Source organism: Bufo gargarizans, chromosome 6, assembly GCF_014858855.1.
Source record: "Bufo gargarizans isolate SCDJY-AF-19 chromosome 6, ASM1485885v1, whole genome shotgun sequence".
Lineage (NCBI taxonomy): Eukaryota > Metazoa > Chordata > Amphibia > Anura > Bufonidae > Bufo > Bufo gargarizans.
In genome coordinates this window covers 276,185,095-276,207,740 of record NC_058085.1, presented here as the reverse complement: position 1 = coordinate 276,207,740, position 22,646 = coordinate 276,185,095, and the positions used below count along the sequence as shown (strand labels likewise).

The following is a 22,646-nucleotide window of genomic DNA, read 5'->3' as shown; positions in this document are numbered from 1 at the left end:
ACATCCCTTGACGGAAAGCAAACCGCAGCAAGCAGCAGTTTGCTCTCCGGTATGAGAACGCAACCGAATGGAACGGAATGCATTTTGGAGCATTCCGTTCTGCTACGTTTTGTCTACATTCACAATGAATGGGGTCAAAATGGAAGCGTTTTTCTCTGGTATTGAGACCCTATGACGGATCTCAATACTGGAAAATCTTAACCCTTGTGTGAAAGTAGACTAAGTGGCCGCGCAGCTGCTGCAAGCACCACATTGTGCTCTCGCCTCCCTGTTATCTCTTCTCACAAGTTGCCAAGTATGCCATAGAAACAACCGCCTCATGTGCTTTGTCTTACACTTTGTACAGTAACGTGCTCCATCATTCACATTGGGTCATTTATTACATTGTATTATTTGTCATGAGTTAATAAAGCTTATTTCCAGAAGGAAAAAAAAAATCGACACACGGCGAGTCAGGCAGCGCCATGTTTTAATATACCAACTCGCCCTGGATTCGCCGGCTCGTGATTGGCGGAAGGAGTCACGTGCTTTGTGACAGACGGCGGCCTGGACTTAGCATGGAGCACTTGGAGGCTTTCGCTTTATGGATACGGAAAAATTGTTTCAACGAGAAGTTCCGCAGACACGCGGTATGGGGACTGGCGGGCATCTCGCTGCTCGGCTCGCTGGTGAAGGAGCAATGGCCGCTGCCGGACTCTTACTTCAATAACAAGAAGAACGTCCTGAATGTGTGAGTGAAGGGGGCGGGGCCTGAGCAGGTCAAAGACTTGTCATTGTATTGTGTGATGTGCAGGGCTCCCCCTGCTTTCTGCAGTCGGTACTGCTAGACTTCAAATAAGTGGTGTCCATAGAAGTTACACGTCCTGAGAGATGATAAAGGTGGGAGTTCGCCAAAGGCAGCACCCTGCCATAAGAGTGCCCCCATAATGTCAGCCACAGGCAGCACCCTGCCATAAGAGTGCCTCCATAATGCCAGCCACAGGCAGCACCCTGCCATAACAGTGCCCCTATAATGTCAGCCACAGGCAGCACCCTGCCATAAGAGTGCCCCTATAATGTCAGCCACAGGCAGCACCCTGCCATAAGAGTGCCCCCATAATGTCAGCCACAGGCAGCACCCTGCCATAAGAGTGCCCCCATAATGTCAGCCACAGGCAGCACCCTGCCATAAGAGTGCCTCCATAATGCCAGCCACAGGCAGCACCCTGCCATAACAGTGCCCCTATAATGTCAGCCACAGGCAGCACCCTGCCATAACAGTGCCCCTATAATGTCAGCCACAGGCAGCACCCTGCCATAACAGTGCCCCTATAATGTCAGCCACAGGCAGCACCCTGCCATAAGAGTGCCCCCATAATGTCAGCCACAGGCAGCACCCTGCCATAAGAGTGCCCCCATAATGTCAGCCACAGGCAGCACCCTGCCATAAGAGTGCCCCCATAATGTCAGCCACAGGCAGCACCCTGCCATAAGAGTGCCTCCATAATGCCAGCCACAGGCAGCACCCTGCCATAACAGTGCCCCTATAATGTCAGCCACAGGCAGCACCCTGCCATAACAGTGCCCCTATAATGTCAGCCACAGGCAGCACCCTGCCATAACAGTGCCCCTATAATGTCAGCCACAGGCAGCACCCTGCCATAACAGTGCCCCTATAATGTCAGCCACAGGCAGCACCCTGCCATAAGAGTGCCCCCATAATGTCAGCCACAGGCAGCACCCTGCCATAAGAGTGCCCCCATAATGTCAGCCACAGGCAGCACCCTGCCATAAGAGTGCCCCCATAATGTCAGCCACAGGCAGCACCCTGCCATAAGAGGGCCCCCATAATGTCAGCCACAGGCAGCACCCTGCCATAAGAGTGCCCCCATAATGTCAGCCACAGGCAGCACCCTGCCATAAGAGTGCCCCCATAATGTCAGCCACAGGCAGCACCCTGCCATAACAGTGCCTGCCAAAGTCATTGCCCCCATAGTGTTGCCAGCCACAATCAGCCCTCTACAGTCAGTGTCCCTCATAACTTTGCCAGCCACAGTCAGTGCCCACAATATGTTCCCGGCCACAGGTGACCCCCCCCCCCCCCCCCCACCATACTTTTGCCACTTTGATGTCTGCTGACATATGTTCTGTCTTTGCTTTCCTGTAGGTATTTTGTCAAGGTCTCCTGGGGGTGGACATTCCTCTCCCTTTTGCCTTTCATCGCCTTGACCAGCTATGTCGCTACGAGAAGCCTGGGCACAGTTTTCCGCAGGCTGAGCGCCCTCCTGGTAGGGACCATGGTCTGGTTTACCTGCACCCAGTTCTTCATGATGATTGAGAACTACACTGGCACGTGTTACAACTCCTCCATGGTGCCGGAGATCAGACCGGAGCACACGGATAAACGCTCGTGTGTCACCAGCGGAGGCTTCTGGGATGGGTTTGACATATCCGGCCATTCCTTCCTGTTGCCGTACTGCACCCTGATGATCCTGGAAGAAACCGCCGTTGTCCACATTGTCCGTTTTGAGAAGTCCTGGCAGAAGCATCTCATCAATGCCCTGACTTTGTCCCTGGCGTTCCTGGTTTTTGTCTGGGTTTTTATGTTTTTTTGTACCGCCATTTATTTTCACAACTTCTTCCAAAAACTCCTGGGAACTAGTTTTGGAATTTTGGGGTGGTACGTCACTTACAGGCGGTGGTACCTGACGCCATATTCCCCTGGACTCCCTCCAAGATCTGCTGCCAAAGAGGGGAAAAGAGGCTACAGTAAATAATGGCAGGTAGTACCAGGAGCATGCCCCTAAAAAAATAAAAATAAAAAAAATCTCTACTTATTATCTGTTTCTGGGAAAGCTGGGTGACTCGAATTGCCAGTATTACATCTACCAATGTTTGCCAGGCTCAGGAGGAGACCATAGAAAGCTGGGTGGGAGCTGTAATGGTGGACATATTGGATGTCATCTACTGTAGCTTTCCCAGAAACAGATATCACTCAGAAAATGGCAGTGATTTATTATTGTAACTTTTTTTTTTTTTTTAGGAGGAAATGCTCTTTTATCTGCCATATTGGCCATACAGTTTACAGAGACCAGCCTAGAATATTTAATGTAAAAATACAATGCAACAGAACTCTGCAAACCAAATAAAGTACAAAAAAAGTATTCTAATGCTTATTATGTAAATTAGAGATGCTTGGCAAATACCGGAGGTGCAGCTGACACTTCAGTCGTGCACTCCCGACCGGCCCGTCTGCCCCATAACTAGGCCGAATGCACACGGCCGTGGAACACGGACGTGAGCGGTCCGTGGTATCCCGGCCTGGCATCCTGCTGACAGCAGGAGCGCACGGAGTCATTGGTTGCTATGACGCCGTGCGCTTCATGCCACCGCTGCACTACAGTAATACACTCGTATAGATCATACCAGTGTATTACTGTAGTGCAGCGGCGGCATGAAGCGCACGGCGTCATAGCAACCAATGACTCCTTGCGCTCCTGCTGTCAGCAGGATGCCAGGCCGGGATACCACGGACCGCAAAAACGGGGTCCGTAGGTCCGTGATCCGTTACCGTTTTTTCGTCCGTGGGTCTTCCTTGATTTTTGGAGGATCCACGGACATGAAAAATGAAAAAAAAATCAAAGTCAAGTTTGCCATTGAAATGATAGGAAAAAACGGACACGGATCACGGACACGGATGACAATCTTGTGTGCATCCGTGTTTTTTCACGGACCCATTGACTTGAATGGGTCCGTGAACCGTTGGCCGTGAAAAAAATAGGACAGGTCTTATTTTTTTCACGGCCAGGAAACACGGATCACGGATGCGGCTGCCAAACGGTGCATTTTCCGATTTTTCCACGGACCCATTGAAAGTCAATGGGTCCGCAAAAAAAAACGGAAAACGGCACAGCGGCCACGGATGCACACAACGGTCGTGTGCATTCGGCCTTAGTGTGAGTATATAGCTTAGCCTGCTCTCACTCGCTGGAAGCCATTTGGCACCAGAAGAGGTATAGGATGGACTCTCATTGCATTCGTTGGTGGCCATTTGGCACCAGGAGAGGTGTGGAGTGGGCCCGGCATGCATGTTGGATTTAATAGAGGCCATTTTGGCACCAAAGATGACAAAAATTAAGGTGGGCCCAGCATGCATGTGGAACCTACACTCCCTGAATTGTATGGTAGCCGTCATGGCACATAACAGGTAGGATTTAGTGTTAGGTTCCCGTCTTACAGAGAGCAGACGGGCCCAAATCATTTTGTACAAAACGTATTTGCCAAGAATCTCTCATTTACATAATTAGCATAGCATTAAAATATTTTTTTGTACTTTATTTGGTTTTCAGAGAGCTGTTGCACTGTATTTTTTACTTTGTGTTTTCAGCCACAGCAACGCGCACCTACGCATTGGGATGTGCCGACTGACCCCCTTTTTTTTTTATTTGTAGAATATTTAATGCCTGTTCTGCCACGCACAATGGACTATGGGGGCACTCTGTGCTCCTCGAGCAGTGTTAGAATCGTAACCTTACCACACGGCCAGGGAGAGGGCAGCGCCAAAGAAAGCCTCCACACAGAGCATGTTTGTAGATTATTTTATTAATGCTGTAGCCCCCAGTGCAGATCATTGGTGTACTGTTGGGGTAAATGCACCTGGGGAGTTCTTTTTAGACTCCTAAATATGATTTAAAGGGCCACCCAACTTTCATAGCAACATCAGAGGTTTCGAGCAATAGTGGTCGGAGTGCTGAGACGGAAGCACTCGCATAGCGCACTCTCTCTCCTCACTGCAGGAGACGGGCTCAGTAGAAAGTCCATGGACCTGTCTCGACTCCGTCTCCTGCAGTAGAGAGAGGGAGCGCTTCTCTATCTTCATTCTAGTGATCGGTGTGTAATGGGTTAGGCCCCTTTCAGACAAGCGAGTGCCGCGCTCCGGACTCACAGCGTGAGTACGCGGCAGTTCCAGTCCTGAACTCCAGAGCACTGACGAGTCGCATGGTATTATACTGATTTATGATGCTATGTAACCCTTAAAGGGAACCTGTCACCGCCCAAAACCATCCCAAGCCGCCAGCAGTACCTGCGTGTAGCCAGCAGCGTGTTTCTGATCATGCCTTTCTTCCTGAAGGCAGATGCAGCAAAAGTACTGAAAACGTTGTTTTATCCCCTGCCCGGTGCGCTAGTCTACACACATACCTGAAGTCAAGTGGGCAGCGGCCTCCTTGCTTTAAGTCAAGGTTACCACGCCCCCTTCAGAGTGACTGACAGCTGGCAGTTTGGCTGGCTTTGACGAACTCTCTGCATAAGCGCTGTCAGTCACAGCAAAGGGGGCGTGGTTACCGTGACTTGAAGCAAGGAGGCCGCTGCCCCCTTGACTTCAAGCATTGTGGAGAAGCGCGCCGGCGGGGGATAAAGGAACGTTTTCAGTACTTTTGCTGCATCTGCCTTCAGGAAGAAAGGCATCATCAGAAACGCGCTGCTGGCTACACGCAGGTACTGCTGGTGGCTTGTGATGGTTTTGGGAGGTGACAGGTTCCCTTTAAGAGGTCTGGAATGTATTGGATAACACTGACATAATGCTGTCAGTGTTATCCAATACATTCCAGACCTCTAAGGGTTACATAGCATCATAAATCAGTGTAAGGCCTCATGCACACAACCGTTTTTCGGGTCCGTACCCGAGCCTCAGTTTTTGCGGCTCGGGTGCGGACCCATTCACTTCAGTGGGGCCGCAAAAAATGCAGACAGCACTCAGTGTGCTGTCCGCATCCGTTGCACCGTTCCGAGGCCCCGCAAAAAAATATAGCCTGTCCTATACTTGTCCGTTTTTTAAGAATAGGCATTTCTACAATGGGCCGCCCGTTCCGTTCCGCAAATTGCGGAAGGCACACGGGCGGCTTCCGTTTTTTGGGGATCCGCATTTTTCAGACCGCAAAAAACGGAACGGTCACGTGCATGAGGCCTAATGCTATGCGACTCGTCAGTGCTGGGAGGTCAGAACGGATACTCTCCCTGACGCACACTGTAAGTCCGATGCGTGGGATGAATCACTGACCATCTTGTGACTGATGTCATCACGGACGTGTGAATGAAGCCTTAGGGGTCTCCTTTTTAGGGTATATATACCTCTCATCTAAGGGGCTGGTTTTGTACTTGTTTTTTCATTTTTGTAGTGTTGTGTAATTTCTGTGTATTTTATATAGTAATTACAGACACACAAAAAAAAAAAACACTGCAAAACCAACATATGAGCGCTGACCATGAGATAACACTAGACCACTATCCTACTGTAAGAATGTGGACAATAGTGTATAATGTGTGTGTGTACCGTTATATACCGTGTGATCCCTTTCATCCAGATAGTTCCAGCACTTGTTTCCAGTATAATAGCTGGTTTTATGGAAAGCCCTGACTTTCTTTCTGAAGGTTCTTTAGCCTTTAAAGTTTTCTATATTTTTATGTCACTTCGTCATCTCTGATAGCCTGACACCTGGGATTTCTAAAGCTGTGGTCTCTAACGTGAGTCTCTCTAGCATGCTGGGAGTTGTAGTTTCACAACAGTCTAAGGCATGGATCAGCAACCTTCGGCACTCCAGCTGTGGCGAAACTACAACTCCCAGCATGCACACCTCCTTGGCTGTTCTCAGAACTCCCAGAGAATTGAATGGAGCATGCTGGGAGTCGTAGTTTCACCACAGCTGGAGTGCCGGAGGTTGCTGATCCCTGGTCTAAGGCCTCATGCACACAACCGTAATTTTTTGCTTTGCATCTGATCCATATTTTTTGTGGATCGCACATGGACTCATTCGTTTCCATGAGCCCGCAAAAGAATGGATAGCACACCGATGTTGTCCGTGTGCTGTACACATCCGTATATCCGTCCTACAGATGACAGAACATGCCATATTTTTGTCCATTTTGTGGACAAGAATAGCTATTTCTATTAATTGACTGATAAAAATGTGGACTGCACACAGACGTTATCTGTATTTTGCGAACTGCAAAACTGAAACAGTTGTGTGCATGAGGCCTAAAGATGCACTGGTCTTAAAGGATAACGGTCATATTTTTTTTATTTGCTAGTTTATTAGAGCTAGGCATGTATACCTGAGTTAGGCCTCATGCACACGAACGTATTTTTTAACGTCCCGCAAAACGTGGTTCCGTTGTACCGTGATCCGTGCCCGTTTTTTCTTCTGTGGGTCTGCCGTGATTTTTGGAGGATCCACGGACATGAAAGATGAAAATAAAATCTAAGTCAAGTTTGCCATTGAAATGATAGGAAAAAACGGACACGGATCACGGACACGGATCACGGACACGGATGACAATCTTGTGTGCATCCGTGATTTTCACGGACCCATTGACTTGAATGGGCCCGTGAACCGTTGGCCGTGAAAAAAATAGGACAGGTTATATTTTTTTCACGGCCTCGAAACACGGGTCACGGGCGCGGTGTAAAAACGGTGCACAAGCCGAGTTTTCTACGGCCCCATTGAAAGTCAATGGAGCCGCAGAAAAAAACGGAAAACGGCACAACGGCCACGGGTGCACACAACGGTCGTGTGCATGAGGCCAAAGTCTGTCAAAAGATCTGTAATTACCTTATAATATCAGCTTTCATTAATGTCCCCTGTCCCTTAAAAGACCATTGCTATGGCTCATCTGTCTCCGGACAGGAAGACAGAGGGGCGGTCCTTCACACTGCATGCCTGCATTAGGCTTCAGAGTGGGGAGGCGTGTCTCTCAGTAATCCAATCTGATTGGCTGTCAGGAAGCTGCTGGCTATAGCAAGTGTGTATGTGACCCGAGGGACAGCAGTTTTGGCCTCAGAGAACTGGCAGAGGAGCCATCTTAGAAGATCCTCATAATGTAGGATTCAAGCCGTAACTGAGGGGAAAACAGTGGTAAGTGAAGAAACTAAAGATTGCGTTATGCATAATGCTGCAGCAGTAACATATGCTAAAATTGATATTTTTTTTATGAAAATATGACTGTTCTCCTTTAGAGCCAGTCAGTGCTGGACTATCAGAATTTCTAGATGATCAGATGCTAGAGTAAAGGCTTGTTATCTTTTGTTTTATTTGACATAGAACACTAATTTTTTCAGGGACTGAAAGAGACCTTTCTAGATCTGAACTTGGGTACAATAAAGTAAGCTTATCTGTAACTGTTTTTGTAGCATTTTTGTCTAGAGACCCACGTAAGGCTATGTGCACATCGGTGTGGCTGTGTGCACCCCGCATCGCCATGAGGACCCGTGTTCTGCGGATTTATGTTTTGTGGGCCGGAGAACAGGCACAGCAGTTGTTTGAATGTGGCCTTAAACATTTTGTCTCTGCACAAACAATTAACTTGCTTCGAATTTCTAAATCTGCACGGCCGGTCAGTGTCCGCGTGGAAAAAAAAAAGCAGGGTATGTGAGATTTATCTAATCTTTTTCACTTTGCTGGTACGGTATTACGCTATTTTTCCGCATGAAAATCCACGTGAAAAAAAATTGCATAATCCGCAAGGTGTGCAGGTAGCCTAATGCTTATGTAGCGATGCATGACACAGGGACTCGGAGAATACCACACAGAGCTTCCTCGAGTCATGCCCCGCCAACTGCCCCCCCGGGTCTGGTGTGTTTAAAGGGTATTCCTAGATTTTAATACTAATGACTTATTCTCCGGATAGGTCATCGGTATCTGATCGCGGGGGCCGACACTCAGGATCCCGCTGTTCGAGAAGGCAGCAACGCTCACAGTAGCGCCGCGGCCTTCTCACAGTTTTGACATGACGTTTATCGGTCACGTGGCCTAGGCACAGCTCAGCCCCATTGAAGTGAATGGGACTGAGCTGCGATACCAGGAACAGCCACTATACAACATACGGCGCTGTGCTTGGTGAGCAGGGAGAAGGCGGCGGTGCTCGCAGAAGCAGCAGTGCCTTCTCAAACAGCTGATCGGCGGGGCTTATGTATATTTATGGGTGTGTCTGGTGGAGCGGAGGGGGCTTCAAATACATGTAAATGGCTTGGAAATGGTGGGTGGATGCAAATGAGACAGCCTTCGTTGTAGGAGCGGTTTAGTCTATTAACCATATAGTGCTCTGTTTTGCTTTATTGTATTTAGTGCAATTAACACATTTATGCCAGTGACCTACAGTATTAACCCCTGCAGATCTGGTTTATGCCATACCTTGTGATTTGCACGAGCCAGCGTATATCACGTGCCTTCTAGTATCTATGGGTTCATTGGACGCAGAGTTGTGGGTATATGTACTGTTGTGGGTATATGTACTGTATACACAATAACTTGTCCAAAGAGTGGAGTAAATAAATTCTTCATACAAAACATGTCTCTATAATACATATTTATTGTCTTTTTTTGCTGTTTTTAGTTTAGTTTTTATTATGTGCAATGGGTAAAAAAAAGTAACTTTACTGCCGTTGACGGATCTCTTGTCCCTGTAACATTCATGTGGTAATTTTAGGCTACTTTCACACTTGCGGTGCTACCGCAAGTCCAGCGTGCCGCCAGAGGTCCGCTCCGGCCCCATTTACTATAATGATGGCGGGCCGGAGGTCCGGCCGAAGTACGGCAAACATGGTGAGAGGCTGCCGGAATAAAACTACAGCACGCTGCCGTTTTTGTCCGGCCGCCTGTCGGCATATTTGTCGAGCTGCGGACGAACCTTAGACCTGCCTCTATTAGGCCTCTTTCACACGAGAGTGACGGATTAGGTCCGGATGCGTTCAGGGTGCGTTCAGTGAAACTCGCACTACTTTGCAAGCACGTTCAGTCAGTTTTGTTTGCGATTGCGTTCAGTTTTTTCCGCGCGGGTGCAATGCGTTTTGATGCGTTTTTCACGAGCGTGATAAAAACTGAAGGTTTACAAACAACATCTCTTAGCAACCATCAGTGAAAAACGCATCGCACCCGCACTTGCTTGCGAATATAGAACATGCTGCGATTTTCACGCAACGTAGAACTGATGCGTGAAAAACAATGCTCATGTACACATTGAAATGAATGGGTCAGGATTCAGTGCGGGTGCTATGCGTTCACGTCACGCATTGCACCCGCGCGGAAAACTCGCTCGTGTGAAAGGGGCCTTAGGCCTCTTTCACATGGGCATCAGTTTTTTTGCCCGGATAAGAACCGGGTGCGTTGCGGGAAAATGCACGATTTTTCCGCGCGAGTGCAAAACATTGTCATGCGTTGCACTCGCGTGAGAAAAATCGCGCATGTTTGGTACCCAAACCCGAACTTCTTCACAGAAGCTTGGGATTGATGTTCTGAAGATTGTATTATTTTCCCTTATAACATGGTTATAAGGGAAAATAATAGCATTCTGAATACAGAATGCATAGTAAAACAGCGCTAGAGGGGTTAAAAAAAAATAATAATAATAATTTAACTCACCTTAGTCCACTTGATCGCGAAGCCGGCATCTCCTTATGTCTCCTCTGCGCTGAACAGGACCTGGGGTGAGCTGCGGCATTAAATACCGGTTAAGGACCTTTGATGACGTCACTCCGGTCATCACACGGTCTTTTACCATGGTGAATCACCATGCTAAAAGATAATGTGACGTACCATGTGATGACCGGAGTGACGTCATCAAAGGTCCTTAACCGGTATTTAATACAGCAGCTCACCCCAGGTCCTGTTCAGCGCAGTGGAGACACAAGGAGATGCCGGCTTCGCGATCAAGTGGACTAAGGTGAGTTAAATTATTTTTTATTTATTTTTTAACCCCTCTAGCGCTGTTTGACTATGCATTCTGTATTCAGAATGCTATTATTTTTCCTTATAACCATGTTATAAGGGAAAATAATAATGATCGGGTCTCCATCCCGATCGTCTCCTAGCAACCGTGCGTGAAAATCGCACCGCATCCGTACTTGCTTGCGGATGCTATGCGATTTTCACGCTTCCCATTCACTTCTATGGGGCCTGCGTCGCGTGGAAATCGGACAATATAGAGCATGCTGCGATTTTCACTCAACGCACAAGTGATGCGTGAAAATCACCGCTCATGTGCACAGCCCCATAGAAATGAATGGGTCAGGATTCAGTGCGGGTGCAATGCGTTCACCTCACGCATCCCACCCGCACGGAAAACTCGCCCGTGTGAAAGGGGCCTTATAGTGAATGGGGCTAGAGTGGACTTCCAGCAGCATGGTGGACTTGCGGTAGCACGGATCCGTCAGGCTGTTCCCCTGCAGGAACAGCCTGCCGGAAAAGGCTGCCGCAAGTGTGAAAGTAGCCTGTGATTTATTTATTTTTGGAATCCATATGAGTCACAATTCAAATAAAGCAATAAGCCTGCTTGTTGACTGTTTCCAAGCGGCAACAAATGTTTTCTATTCTACACAGAGTAAAAAATTCACAGTATTTTGAAGAGCTCTGCAACTTTTCAAGAACTTTGCTGATCGTCAGTAGGAAAATTCTTGTTGAAAATGTGTAGACCTGACACGTCACAGCTGAGGGTTTGCTGCAGTTGTTTTCAGTCTATAAGGTATCCCCTGCAAGCTAACCAACATGGACCAGACTGCACTGACTCACAGCACAGTGGACGCGGAAGCAAACAACGGTCGTGTGCATGAGGCCTTAGGAATATACAAGTATTCACTCAAAGGTGTTTCCATTCACTGACAGCAAGCATAAAATATAGTAGAACTTTTCGTTATACAGTGATTAACCTTTATTAATATAAAACATGAAAAAGTAGCTGTCATCACCCCTGACATCGCTAATTCTTTTATTCCCCATGAAATAAAATTCTGGAGCACGTTTTCTTAGAACGCTGCCTTGTGCTGTTCCTCCATGAGAAATAGACCCTCGTGACAACTGATTGGCTCCAGAGTCTCCTCCAGATGGGGTTGTCTTCTGCTGGATCTTTGGAGTCTATTATGGTGTCGGAGCCTGAGCAAACTGGCAGTACTCTAGTGGTCCGGCTTTTGTTTTTTTTTTGCCAGCTTTTGCAAATCTACAAATCCCAGCTTGCCCTAACAGGCTGCGGTGGTCCCAGCATCATGGGAGTTGTAGTTTTGCAACAGCTGGAGATTGACAGGTTGGAGACCTGATGCAAATACAGAAGGTCAGCTGCAGTGAAAGAAATGAATAAGCCTTTGAAATAAACTTCTACCATTTTCCCACCAAAAGTTTATTGAAGTTCCTCAACACTTTCTTGTCGTAGAACGTAAGTTGCTATTTCTGACATACAAAAGGCACAAGAAAGTTTTGAACCCTGTAACTAATGATGATGATGGCCGTACACTAAGATGGAGACCACGGACCTCCACATGAGATGGGCCTATTCATTGTCAATGTGGTAAAAAAAAAAAACATAACATAACACATAAAATGTGAATGTGACAATGGCTTAAAGGGGTTGTCTGAGTGTTTAAAGGATAGGTCATCAATATGAGATCGTCAGGGGTCTGACTCCTGGCACCCACAATTCCTCGCATCTCACCAAGCACAGCGCTGTCCATTAGATAGTGGCTGTACTTGGTATTGCAGCTCAGCCCCATTCACTTGAATGGGACGGAGCTGCGCCTAGGCCATGTGACCAATGAACGGGACGTCACTGGCCTAGGAAGAGCCCTAAGTGATCATGGAGCACTGCGGCCTCTTCATACAGGTGATTAGCTGTCGGGAGTCGGACCCACACCAGTCTCATAATGACATATCCTCAGGATGGATCATTAATATCTGATGGGTGGGGGTCCGACTCCCAGCACCCCTGCCGATCAGCTGTTTGAAGAGAGTCCCACAGCCTCCTCCTAGGCCATTTAAGTGAATGGGGTCGAGCTGCAATACCAAGTACAGCCACTATCTAATGGACAGCGCTGTGCTTTTTAAGCTGCGAGGAGGCCGGCGTGCTTACCGGAGGGCCTCAGCTTCTTCAAACAGCTGATCGTGGGGGTAGGAAAATGGGTAATCTGTATTAAACACTCGGACAACCCCTTTAATGTAAAGAGTGCTGCTTTAAAAGGCATCAGATGGATGAAGGCGAAACCTGGCACATTCTCAAAAACAGAAAAATTGTAATAAAAACATAAGAAATGCATTAAGACAACGTCATTCCTGTGTCTCCAGCGGTTTGTACGGAGGGACTTTTATTCTGTGCTCATCACTTTAAAAGTAGGAAGAAATCGAGGGTTTACAGAGAAAATGGCTTCTTTTTAATACGTTTTGGTCATAATTATTTATTATTACTATTTATTTGGTCGCTTTCTGAACGATTTTCTACTTCAAGTGAACCTGTCACATACACACACGCACACAGACACTGGAGGCCACCATTTTGTATGTAGGCCTCATTAATAAAAACTCTGTCAAAACCAGCCTGTCACAAATAGGAAATTCAGATTTTCATTATAGTTCTAGAAATGAAAGCTTGGTTGCCACAGTTTTGATAAATTAGGCCCTCTACCTCAACAATTTCACAAGTGCCACATATATAATGGTGTCACCAACTGCTATGTCAGGGAAGAAAACGGCCTGGTTACTAGTGTTGGGCGAGCATGCTCGGCCGAATATCGCACGTGCTTGAGTCAATGTATTTAAATCAAATTTAGCCTCCATTTCTGAAAAGTTTCTGGCAGGATTCGAACTTGCAGCCTTCTACACTACAGCCAAGAATGTTAACCACTACACTATAGAGCTGCATGGCCAGTTACCAAAAAAACTAAATATGAGACTTTTGCTGTATAGTAATACTTACTACTAGTACCGTATATACTCGAGTATAAGCCGACCCGAGTATAAGCTGAGGCCCCTAATTTTACCCAAAAAAATTGGAAAAATTAGTGACTCGAGTATAAGACTAGGGTGGGAAATGCAGCTATAATGCAGAGTGTATGTGTATATAATGCACACACTCTACATTATATACACACATCTGCAAGAGGGTGACTCAGATTGATGGGAGTCTGACTCTGACTCCCTGTATTTAATGCAGAGTGTGTGCATTATATACACACACACTCTGCATTAAATACAGGGAGCCATCCACAGATCTCCCCCCTAAACAGTGCCATCCACAGATCCCCCCTAAACAGTGCCATCCACAGATCCCCCCTCCCCTAAACAGTGCCAGGATGGCACTGTTTAGGGGAGGGGGGATCTGTGGATGGCACTGTAGGGGGATCTGTGGATGGCACTGCCATCCACAGATCCCCCTACAGTGCCATCCACAGATCCCCCTCCCCGACACCCACAGCAGTATATTTATAAAGTATAAGCAGTATATTTATAAAGTATATTTATCAGTATTCTTTATTTATCAGTATTCTTTGGATATCTTACTTTATCGTTGCTCCGGTAATAGCAGGCAGTGCGGGGAGCGGCGCTCACTCACTGACGTCACGCGCCTGCTCCCACTAGGCGGCGCAGGCGCGTGACGTCAGTGAGTGAGCGCCGCCCCCCGCACTGCCTGCTATTACCGGAGCAAAGACAAAGTAAGATAGACTCGAGTATAAGACGAGGGGGCTGTTTGAGCACAAAAATATGTGCCCAAAAACTCGTCTTATACTCGAGTATATACGGTAAGTATTCCTATACAGCAGAAGTCTCATATTTTTTTTAAATAATTGGCCATGCAGCTCTATAACGTAGTGGTTAAGATTCTTGACTATAATGTAGAAGGTTGTGAGTTCAAATCCCGCCAGAAGCTTTTAAAAAATAGAGGCTAAATTAGATTTAAATACACTGGGTGTCCCCAAGCACTGACTCCATGTGTACATAGCTATATATGGAGTCAGAGCAGGGACTCCTAAGCCAAACTAGAGTCCCGACACCCTCCCCTCTTCAGAGCAGGGGGTGCCTGGTTTAATGCTCGGGTTCTTCCATTGTGCTCGGGTGCTCTGTACTTTGGTGCTAGACCAACACTACTGGTTACCCATAGCAACCAACCAGAATCCATGTTTTATGTCTGTATAGAAAATGAAAGCTGATTGGTTGCTAAGGAGAAGGCCAATTGTTCTACGAGACCGTCTTAATATGTATTAAAGAGGACCTGTCACATCTTCTCTCCTTGAGGCTCCATTCACACGTCCGCAACTGTTTTGCGGTCCGCACATGGCCGGCACTATAATAGAAATGCCTTTTCTTGTCTGTGTCCGCATCTGCACTTCCGTTCTGCGACCCTGCAAAAAAATAGAACATGTCCTATTCTTGTCAGCAGCCACGGACAAGAAAAGGCATTTCTCTTATAGTGCCGGCGATGTCCGGTCCGCAAAATGCTGTGTCCGTGTTTTGCGGGTCGCAAAAAACTTGCTGACATGTGAATCCCCCATGTGACAACAATTCAGGAACATCTATTCATATGGCTCTAAGATGTGCCATTCCTTTATTATTCATGTTAGAAGTTGTAAATGAATTGCAATGAAGGTCCAGGTGGGTGTTACCAGCTGGAGGCGTGACCCTGCACAGTCTGACACTGAATCAGTGCTGCCAGTTACAGACTGTGCAGGGCACCTCCCCAACATCACCTAACTGGTAACACCCATCTGGATCTTCATTGCAAACTTCTAGTAATTCATTCATGACTTGTAGCAGGAATAATACAGGAATGGCACATCATACAGTCATAAGAATTGATGCTCCAGAATTGTAATTACATGGTGAATGAAGTAGTTACTAAACACACATTAGGAAAGATGACAGGTCCTCTTCAAGAAAACTCATCTGGGCCTAAAAATGGCAGCCATTTAGCTCCACCTCGCCCCAAATAGTGTACATGAAAGTTATCCAACCCCTATAATGACACCCCTAATGCCTGGGCCCCTCATGAAGGTTATACTTACCCTGGCACCCGCGGGGGGGGGTGTTTGGCGGCAGCCAATAGCAGGCCGTAACTTGGACGATCCTCCCTAGTATCACCGGTGACGCTAGGGGGGGCTCTCCTCTCACCCCTCCCCGGGAGACAGGAAGTTGCAGCAGAAGTCATGCGGGGATCAGGAACGACGCAGGTGACGGGGTGCGGGGTAAGTATAATTCATATGAGGGGCCCAGAAATTAGGGGGGCCATTAAACGGGTTGGATAATCCCTTTAAATACAGGAAATTAGATTAAAGGAGACTATAAACAAAGATTTCAATGATCCGACGAAGAAGAAATGTCATTTCATCACAATTTGATTCTCTCTGCCACAAAGATGTCGGAGATCTTGGTCACAAATTGTTATAAGGGTACGTCCATCATCTTCCATGTTTCATTGAGAAGTGTTAGAAGAGGTTATTGGCCAGGACGGTCCATGAGCTGAGACCCCAGGCCCGTAGGGTCAGAATGGGCACCCTCTATACCACAACCTCTGACCCACGGCTTCACTATACTTTACCCAATGTGCCTTGTCGCACTGTGCATCCTGCTTAGGAGAGGGGGGTCTCACGAGATGGCGGTTCCTTGATTTGTCATTTTGAGGAGGCAGCCATCAGCTGGAAATGAAGACAAAAGGGCAGTAGACAGCACTGCAGCCCTTGATTTTAACAGTTCTTGACTTAGGAATCCCCATGGATATTATCTTCTGACATGTCTCAATTAAGATGCTTATGTATTAGTTATCAAAAAACAGTGCCACTCCTGTCCACAGGTTGTGACTGGTATTGCAGCTCAGCCATATTCACTTTAGAGGGATTGTCTCATCTGAGAGATTGATGTCATATCACTAAGATATGCCACCAGCTTTCTGATAGCTGTGGGTGCGGGGGGCACCTATCTCTAGAATGGGGCTCCCAAAGTGAACAAACAAAGTGAACTGTGCAAGCGTGACCACCCACCATTCACTGCTATGGGAGTGCTGGGGTGGCTATTTCCAGCGGTCCCATAAAGGTGAATGGAGAGGTGGACGAGTGTGTGCGATGCGCTCTCCATTCACTTCTATGGGACTTCTGAAAATAGCAGAGCGCACTCGTTTGGCTATTTTCGGACATTCCCATAGAAGTGAATGGAGAGCACGCTGCGCATTGTTCGCTTTTGGGGTCCCGTTCTAGTGATACAGTAGGTGCGCGTCTCAGCGATATGCCACCAGTGTCCCAGGTGACACGACCCCTTTAATAAAGCTGCAATACCAGACACCACCTGTGGACAGGTATAGCGCTGTTTCTGTAGGAGCAAATTTAGGCAGTTTGTGATTGCGCCCTTTATCTATTAATACTGCAACAGTCTAGAATTTTTTGTTTTCTACAAAAGTCCTTTGCAGATATAGTAGTTGTGTTGGGATATAAGGTCTACGTGTTCTCTATCATGGAATGTTAACATTAGCGTTAAGGATATTTCATGGCGACGATCGTTCCAGTTTCTGGTATTCGGCTGAATTATAACACATAGCACAAGAGACATCAAACTAAGACACGCTAGTCATTAGATGTATTTCTTCTTTAGATACCAGTAGGCAAAATACCCCATCCCTCCCAGTGACCCCATAAGGAAAGATGCCCCGAAGAAAGATGGCGGTTTCCGTTTGACAAGGCGGAATGCGTTGGGTAAAACGGCTGACAGGAGAGTGGTGTGGATGTCTCCCAGTACTCTCCGGAATGCATAGCGCTTCTGTATTCTCTCAAAGTAGGACTGTAAGTTTGGTCTGCTCCCATCTTCCCAGTGTTTTTTGGAAAGTCCTAGGAACTTGAGGCGATGTAACGTGGCTCCCAGAAGAATGTCGGCTAAGGTGAATGTGTTCCCACAAAGCCAGAGCTCACATTTTCGGCCTAAACCAGAAACAAAATCATTATTTGTGATGACTGCACAATGTTTTCTTTTCTGTTCACATCTAGTGTCGAGCGAATCGAAGTATCCGAAGTGGAATTCGATCCGAATTTCAGGAAGAATTTAAAGCTGAATTTCCACGTGCTTTGTGGTAATGAATCAATTTTCCCTGAAATGGTGGTAAAAACAAAAAAAAAATCAATTTGCTTGCGAAGAGGCCACTGCAGCCATCTTAATTAAAAATACTGCGCAAAATCTCATGCGTGGAGACGTCTGACGTCACCACGCCAGCCATGGTGTATGGTGCCAATTAATCAAGATGGCCGCAGCCGCCTCTACGCAATCAAATGGATAAGGTGAGTATTATTTTTTTTACAGGATTAACCCCTGAAAGCCCTCAATGCTAATCTCAGATGGCGCTATCAGCGATGAATGCAGCATATGAGGGGTACAGTGACGGGAGGCGACGAGATCGCTGTTCCCTGTCATGGCACCCACTACTTACAAAGAAATGCGCTTCGTGACAAAGTAATCCATCACAAAGTGAATTTCTTTGTGAAATTTGGCAAAGCAGCTGAATCTAATTTTTCATAACTTCGCTCATCAGTCTGAATTTTGTCAGTTCCCTTACCCCAGAGGGCAGCACATTCTGGGACCTGAGAAGGCACATACAGCTAAGGCTTTCACACTGGCGTTTTGGATTTCCGTTTGCGAGATCCGTTCACAGCTCTCACAAATGGTCCAAAACAGATCAGCTTTGCCCTAATGCGTTCTAAATGGAAAAGGATCTGCTCAGAATGTATCAGTTTGCATCAGTTCAGTCTCCATTCCGGTTTGGAGGCGGACACCAAAACGCTGCTTGCGTGGGGACGGATCCGTTTTCTATGACACAATCTGGCACAATAGAAAACGGATCCGTTCTCCATTGACTTTCAATGGTGTTCAAGACGGATCCGTCTTGGCTATGTTAAAAATAATACAAACTGATCCGTTCTAAACTGATGCAGACGGTTGTATTGTCTGAGTGAATCCGCCCATGACGGATCCGCACAACTGCGAGTGTGAGAGTAGCCTAAGCTGTGTGAGAGTAGCCTAAGCTGTGTGAGAGTAGCCTAAGCTGTGTGAGAGTAGCCTAAGCTGTTAAGTTGCACGTTTGTTAGATTCCAAATAGCAAAAAGCTAAATTTCTAATTTAGATGTGAAAGGAACATAAAATGACCTATTGTTTAAAACAAGTTTTTATGTTAAACATATTTTTAAAGAACCCTAAAACCTACAGTTTTTGCACTGGCCACCACTAGCCACCACTTCTTGATCTGTACAGATCACTTTACTGCAGTTACCAGCTTATCATGAAAGGCTGGATTAGAATGACAGACATCACCTATACATAGATAACACCGGATCTAACATTCACAATAGGCGATGTCACAGCTTATCTACTCCCTCCTGACTTCTGCACAGGTCACATGCCTATACAAAGCTCCCACAAAAGTCAACAAGTCCCCTCCAGTCTATGGCTCATTGTGCTGTTAAGAACAGCTCAGGCAAGATGGCCGCCCCCATAATCATGTTCAGGGAATGGAATAATAAATATCTACAATCAGAAAATGAAAACAGATTTGAAATAAAAGATATGTACAACTATTTGGTTATAACTGGCAGAAAAAAATTCTGGGTGACACCTCCCCTTTAATGAATGTGCCGATCTGAGAGGCTTGTACCATGTAGCGACCAGCATGGCTTGGTTCTTCTCCTCATTCTCATGGCGGCCATTTTGAATCACAGAACTGTGATGAAGAATCTATGGGATGAATATGGCCACAAATGCTCAAGATGGGAATACCCCTTTAAATGGCAAATTTAACCCCGCTACATCCATTGCATAAGTATCCGGTATATCCTGCAGTGGGTGGCATGTTGGAAAGCACAAATAGGAATGTACATTAATAATACAGGAAGAGATAAAAAAAAGAACAGAGTAATAGATATGACGGGCAAGGTCAAATTCTATGGACCTCATGAAACAGAGCCGACTGCTATCTCCAGCATCTCCATAGCAGTCAATCTATTCATTGGCCACTGTATAAAATGCTATGCACTGAGCTCCCCCTAGTGGTGGCTGCAGCTTGCTTTATAACAGACTGTGTGAATTAATGAAGGAGATTCAATGTATTTAGGACAGTTGCCTGCCATAAATATACTGAGGAATATGATGTTCAGATTGACCGCTATATTTAGAAAGCACTTATTTCACTTTTTCTGTCATTTTTTATTATGAAAAATGTCTTCTACTTAATAAAAAAAGATGGTACATTTGACAGAAGTCTAGGTAGTTGCACTTTGCGTTACTCATCACCTGGGAGTGTTTGATGCATGCATACTGGGAAATTTTGGTGAGGAGGGTGGGTCCATATTACGTTTTGCTATGGGACTCTATGAGATCTGTGTATGCCCCTGGAGAAGAAGACACACATTTAATTGACAAAGTACATACATACCTACATAGATACCTGCCTACATACAGCGCAATACCAAAAAGTTGGGACGCTGTGTAAAATGTAAATGAAACCAGAATACAATGATTTGGAAGTTTCATAGATCCATATTTTATTCACAATAGATGATAGAACACATATCAGATGCTGAAAGTGAGAGATTTTACCATTTCATGAAAAAAATTAACTCATTTAGAACTTGATGGCAGCAACACATGTCAAAAAAATTGGGACAGGGCCATGTCTACCATCGTGTAGCATCCCCTCTTCTTTTAACAACAGTCCGTAAACATCTGGGAAGTGAGGAGACCAATTGCTGGAGTTTTGGAACAGGAATATCGTTCCATTCTTGTCCGAAGTAGGGTTCTAGCTGCTCAGCAGTCCTGGGTTTTTGCTGGATTTTTCATTTCATGACACCCAAATGTGCTGCAGCGCCCGTAATCTTCTTCTGGAAAACCATGCTGCAGTGATGGCTGCAGTAGGATGCAAGGCCGTCCCTGAAAGAGACTTTGTCTGGATGGTAGCATATGTTGTTCTAAAACCTCTATATACTGTTCAGCATTGAACAGATGTGTAAGCTGCCCACGCCATAGCCACTAATGCAACCTCATAAAATGATAGGTGCAGGCTTTTGAACTGTGTGCTGATAACAAGCTGGATGGTCCCTCTCCTCCTGAGTTGTCAGGACATGGCTTCTGGGCCGGTGCTACCATAAGGCAGACCAAGCGGCTGCCTTAGGGCGCACCCTGGAGGAGGGCGGAAAAATGTGACATGGAGGGCTGATGTGACATAGGGGGGTGATTTGACATGGAGGGGGAGAAATGTGACATGGGGGGCATGATGGCTTACATGGGGGCATGATGGCTTACATGGGGGGCTGACGGCTGACATGGGGGGCTGATGGCTGACATGGCGGCATGATGGCTTACATGGGGGGCTGATGGCTGACATGGGGGTCTGATCTGAGGTCTAACTAACATTGGGGGTCTGATTGCTGGTCTGACCTTAGGTGGGTGCCCCCCCTCGCAGGTGAGCTGCGAGGGGGGGCGCCAAAATGTAGCTTCGCTTGTGTTGGCAAAAATCCTTGCACCGGCCCTGAATGGAGTTCACGACGGATCCTTCTTGGCTATGTTACAGATAATACAGACCGATCCGTTATGTTGGATGCATGCGGTTATATTATCGTAACGGATCTGTTTTTGCAGATCCATGACAGATCCACCCAAAACGTGAGCGTGAAAGTAGCCTAAGTTGCAAATTACATCTTCAGCTGTTTTTTATTAGCACCACTTACTTTTCCAGCCTTTTGCTCTGTCCCAAATTTTTTAAATAGGTTGCTGTCATCAAGTTGTAAATGACTTAATTCAACATCTGATATGTGTGCTATGTTCTACTGTGAATAAAATATGGATTCATGACATTTGCAAATCTTTGCATTCTGGTTTTATTTACATTTTACACAGCGTTCCAACTTTTTGGAATTGGGGTTGTACACACCTACTCTGCCACCATGTCAGGGAGAAGAAAAGAAGAAACTCACAGACCCCCAGGCTGTCTAGAGAATTGATTTAGCATAGTGGGACCTAAAGTCTGTGTACAGTGATCAAGCCTTGGATCCTGAGGTCTGGGGGTCTGACCGGGGTCCTGGTTGATGATGTATGGGTGCTAGAGTGCTTAATTGACTACAAGTGTCCATGTCTTTTGACAATGTTCAAATCATGGGTACTAATCATGATTTAAATGCATTAAAGAGGTTGTCTGAGATTTTGATACTGATGTTGTATCCTCAGGATAGGTCTTTAACTTCCACTACATATGTGGAGGAGAGTGTTCAGCAGGCAGACCACTAAGGCGGGAAGGATCACCATCGGAATCCATCTCACACTACTGGGGGGTCATTTCTTCTGCTCCCCACATTGCCTTGGTCCCACACTTTGAGTCCTTGTTGACCGCTCTATTACACCACTGAGATCCAAGTACTTACTTGTTACACTGGTCTGGTAAAATTCAATACTAGAACTAAGGGTTTGCAATATCAAGAAACCCTGTACTTTGGAAGGATGTGGAGGGTTCCTTTCTTCGTTGCGGTATATGCACCACATTATCTATTGGCACCTGACAATGGGTTTCACCAAAATTTTGATGACTGGTCAATAGAACGTACCTTCCATTATGACCAATCTGTTTAGCCCCAGTATCATAAGCTTTCTAAGTCTTTCACCATCTACATATCTTAGGATATTATATCTAACCCCCTCGAACCCTCCCCCAGCACATGGGGACAGGTTTCGGGATATACTAGTCTGTTTTGATATGCTCTTTGGGCCTCTATTGTTGTCCGGGACAACCAGTATCTGGGGGTTCCTACTGCACCACTATCTGGATTGCTGTTAGGGACCTATCACCCAATCGTACAAGCTTGGTGACCTCAGTATGGAACTGTATATAGGATAACTACATTCAAC

The 22,646-nt window shown here is 46.3% G+C and overlaps 2 protein-coding genes across 2 annotated transcripts in view; one reads left to right on the top strand and one right to left on the bottom strand.

Annotated features, from left to right (window-relative positions):
* The first annotated feature begins 508 nt into the window (after nucleotides 1-508).
* On the top strand, nucleotides 509-3,339 carry FITM2 (fat storage inducing transmembrane protein 2). The gene is made up of 2 exons (XM_044298658.1): nucleotides 509-730; nucleotides 2,147-3,339. The coding sequence occupies exons 1-2, from the start codon at nucleotides 558-560 to the stop codon at nucleotides 2,754-2,756; spliced, it is 783 nt and encodes a 260-aa protein (XP_044154593.1). The 5' UTR covers nucleotides 509-557; the 3' UTR covers nucleotides 2,757-3,339.
* A 12,042-nt stretch (nucleotides 3,340-15,381) lies between these two features.
* The window catches only part of GDAP1L1 (ganglioside induced differentiation associated protein 1 like 1), a 95,263-nt gene continuing 87,998 nt past the window's right edge, over nucleotides 15,382-22,646 (bottom strand). Inside the window, exon 7 of the mRNA XM_044298309.1 lies at nucleotides 15,382-17,686. Coding sequence (XP_044154244.1) covers nucleotides 17,343-17,686 — 344 coding nt within the window. The 3' untranslated portion in view covers nucleotides 15,382-17,342. The remainder of the gene's footprint in view (nucleotides 17,687-22,646) is intronic.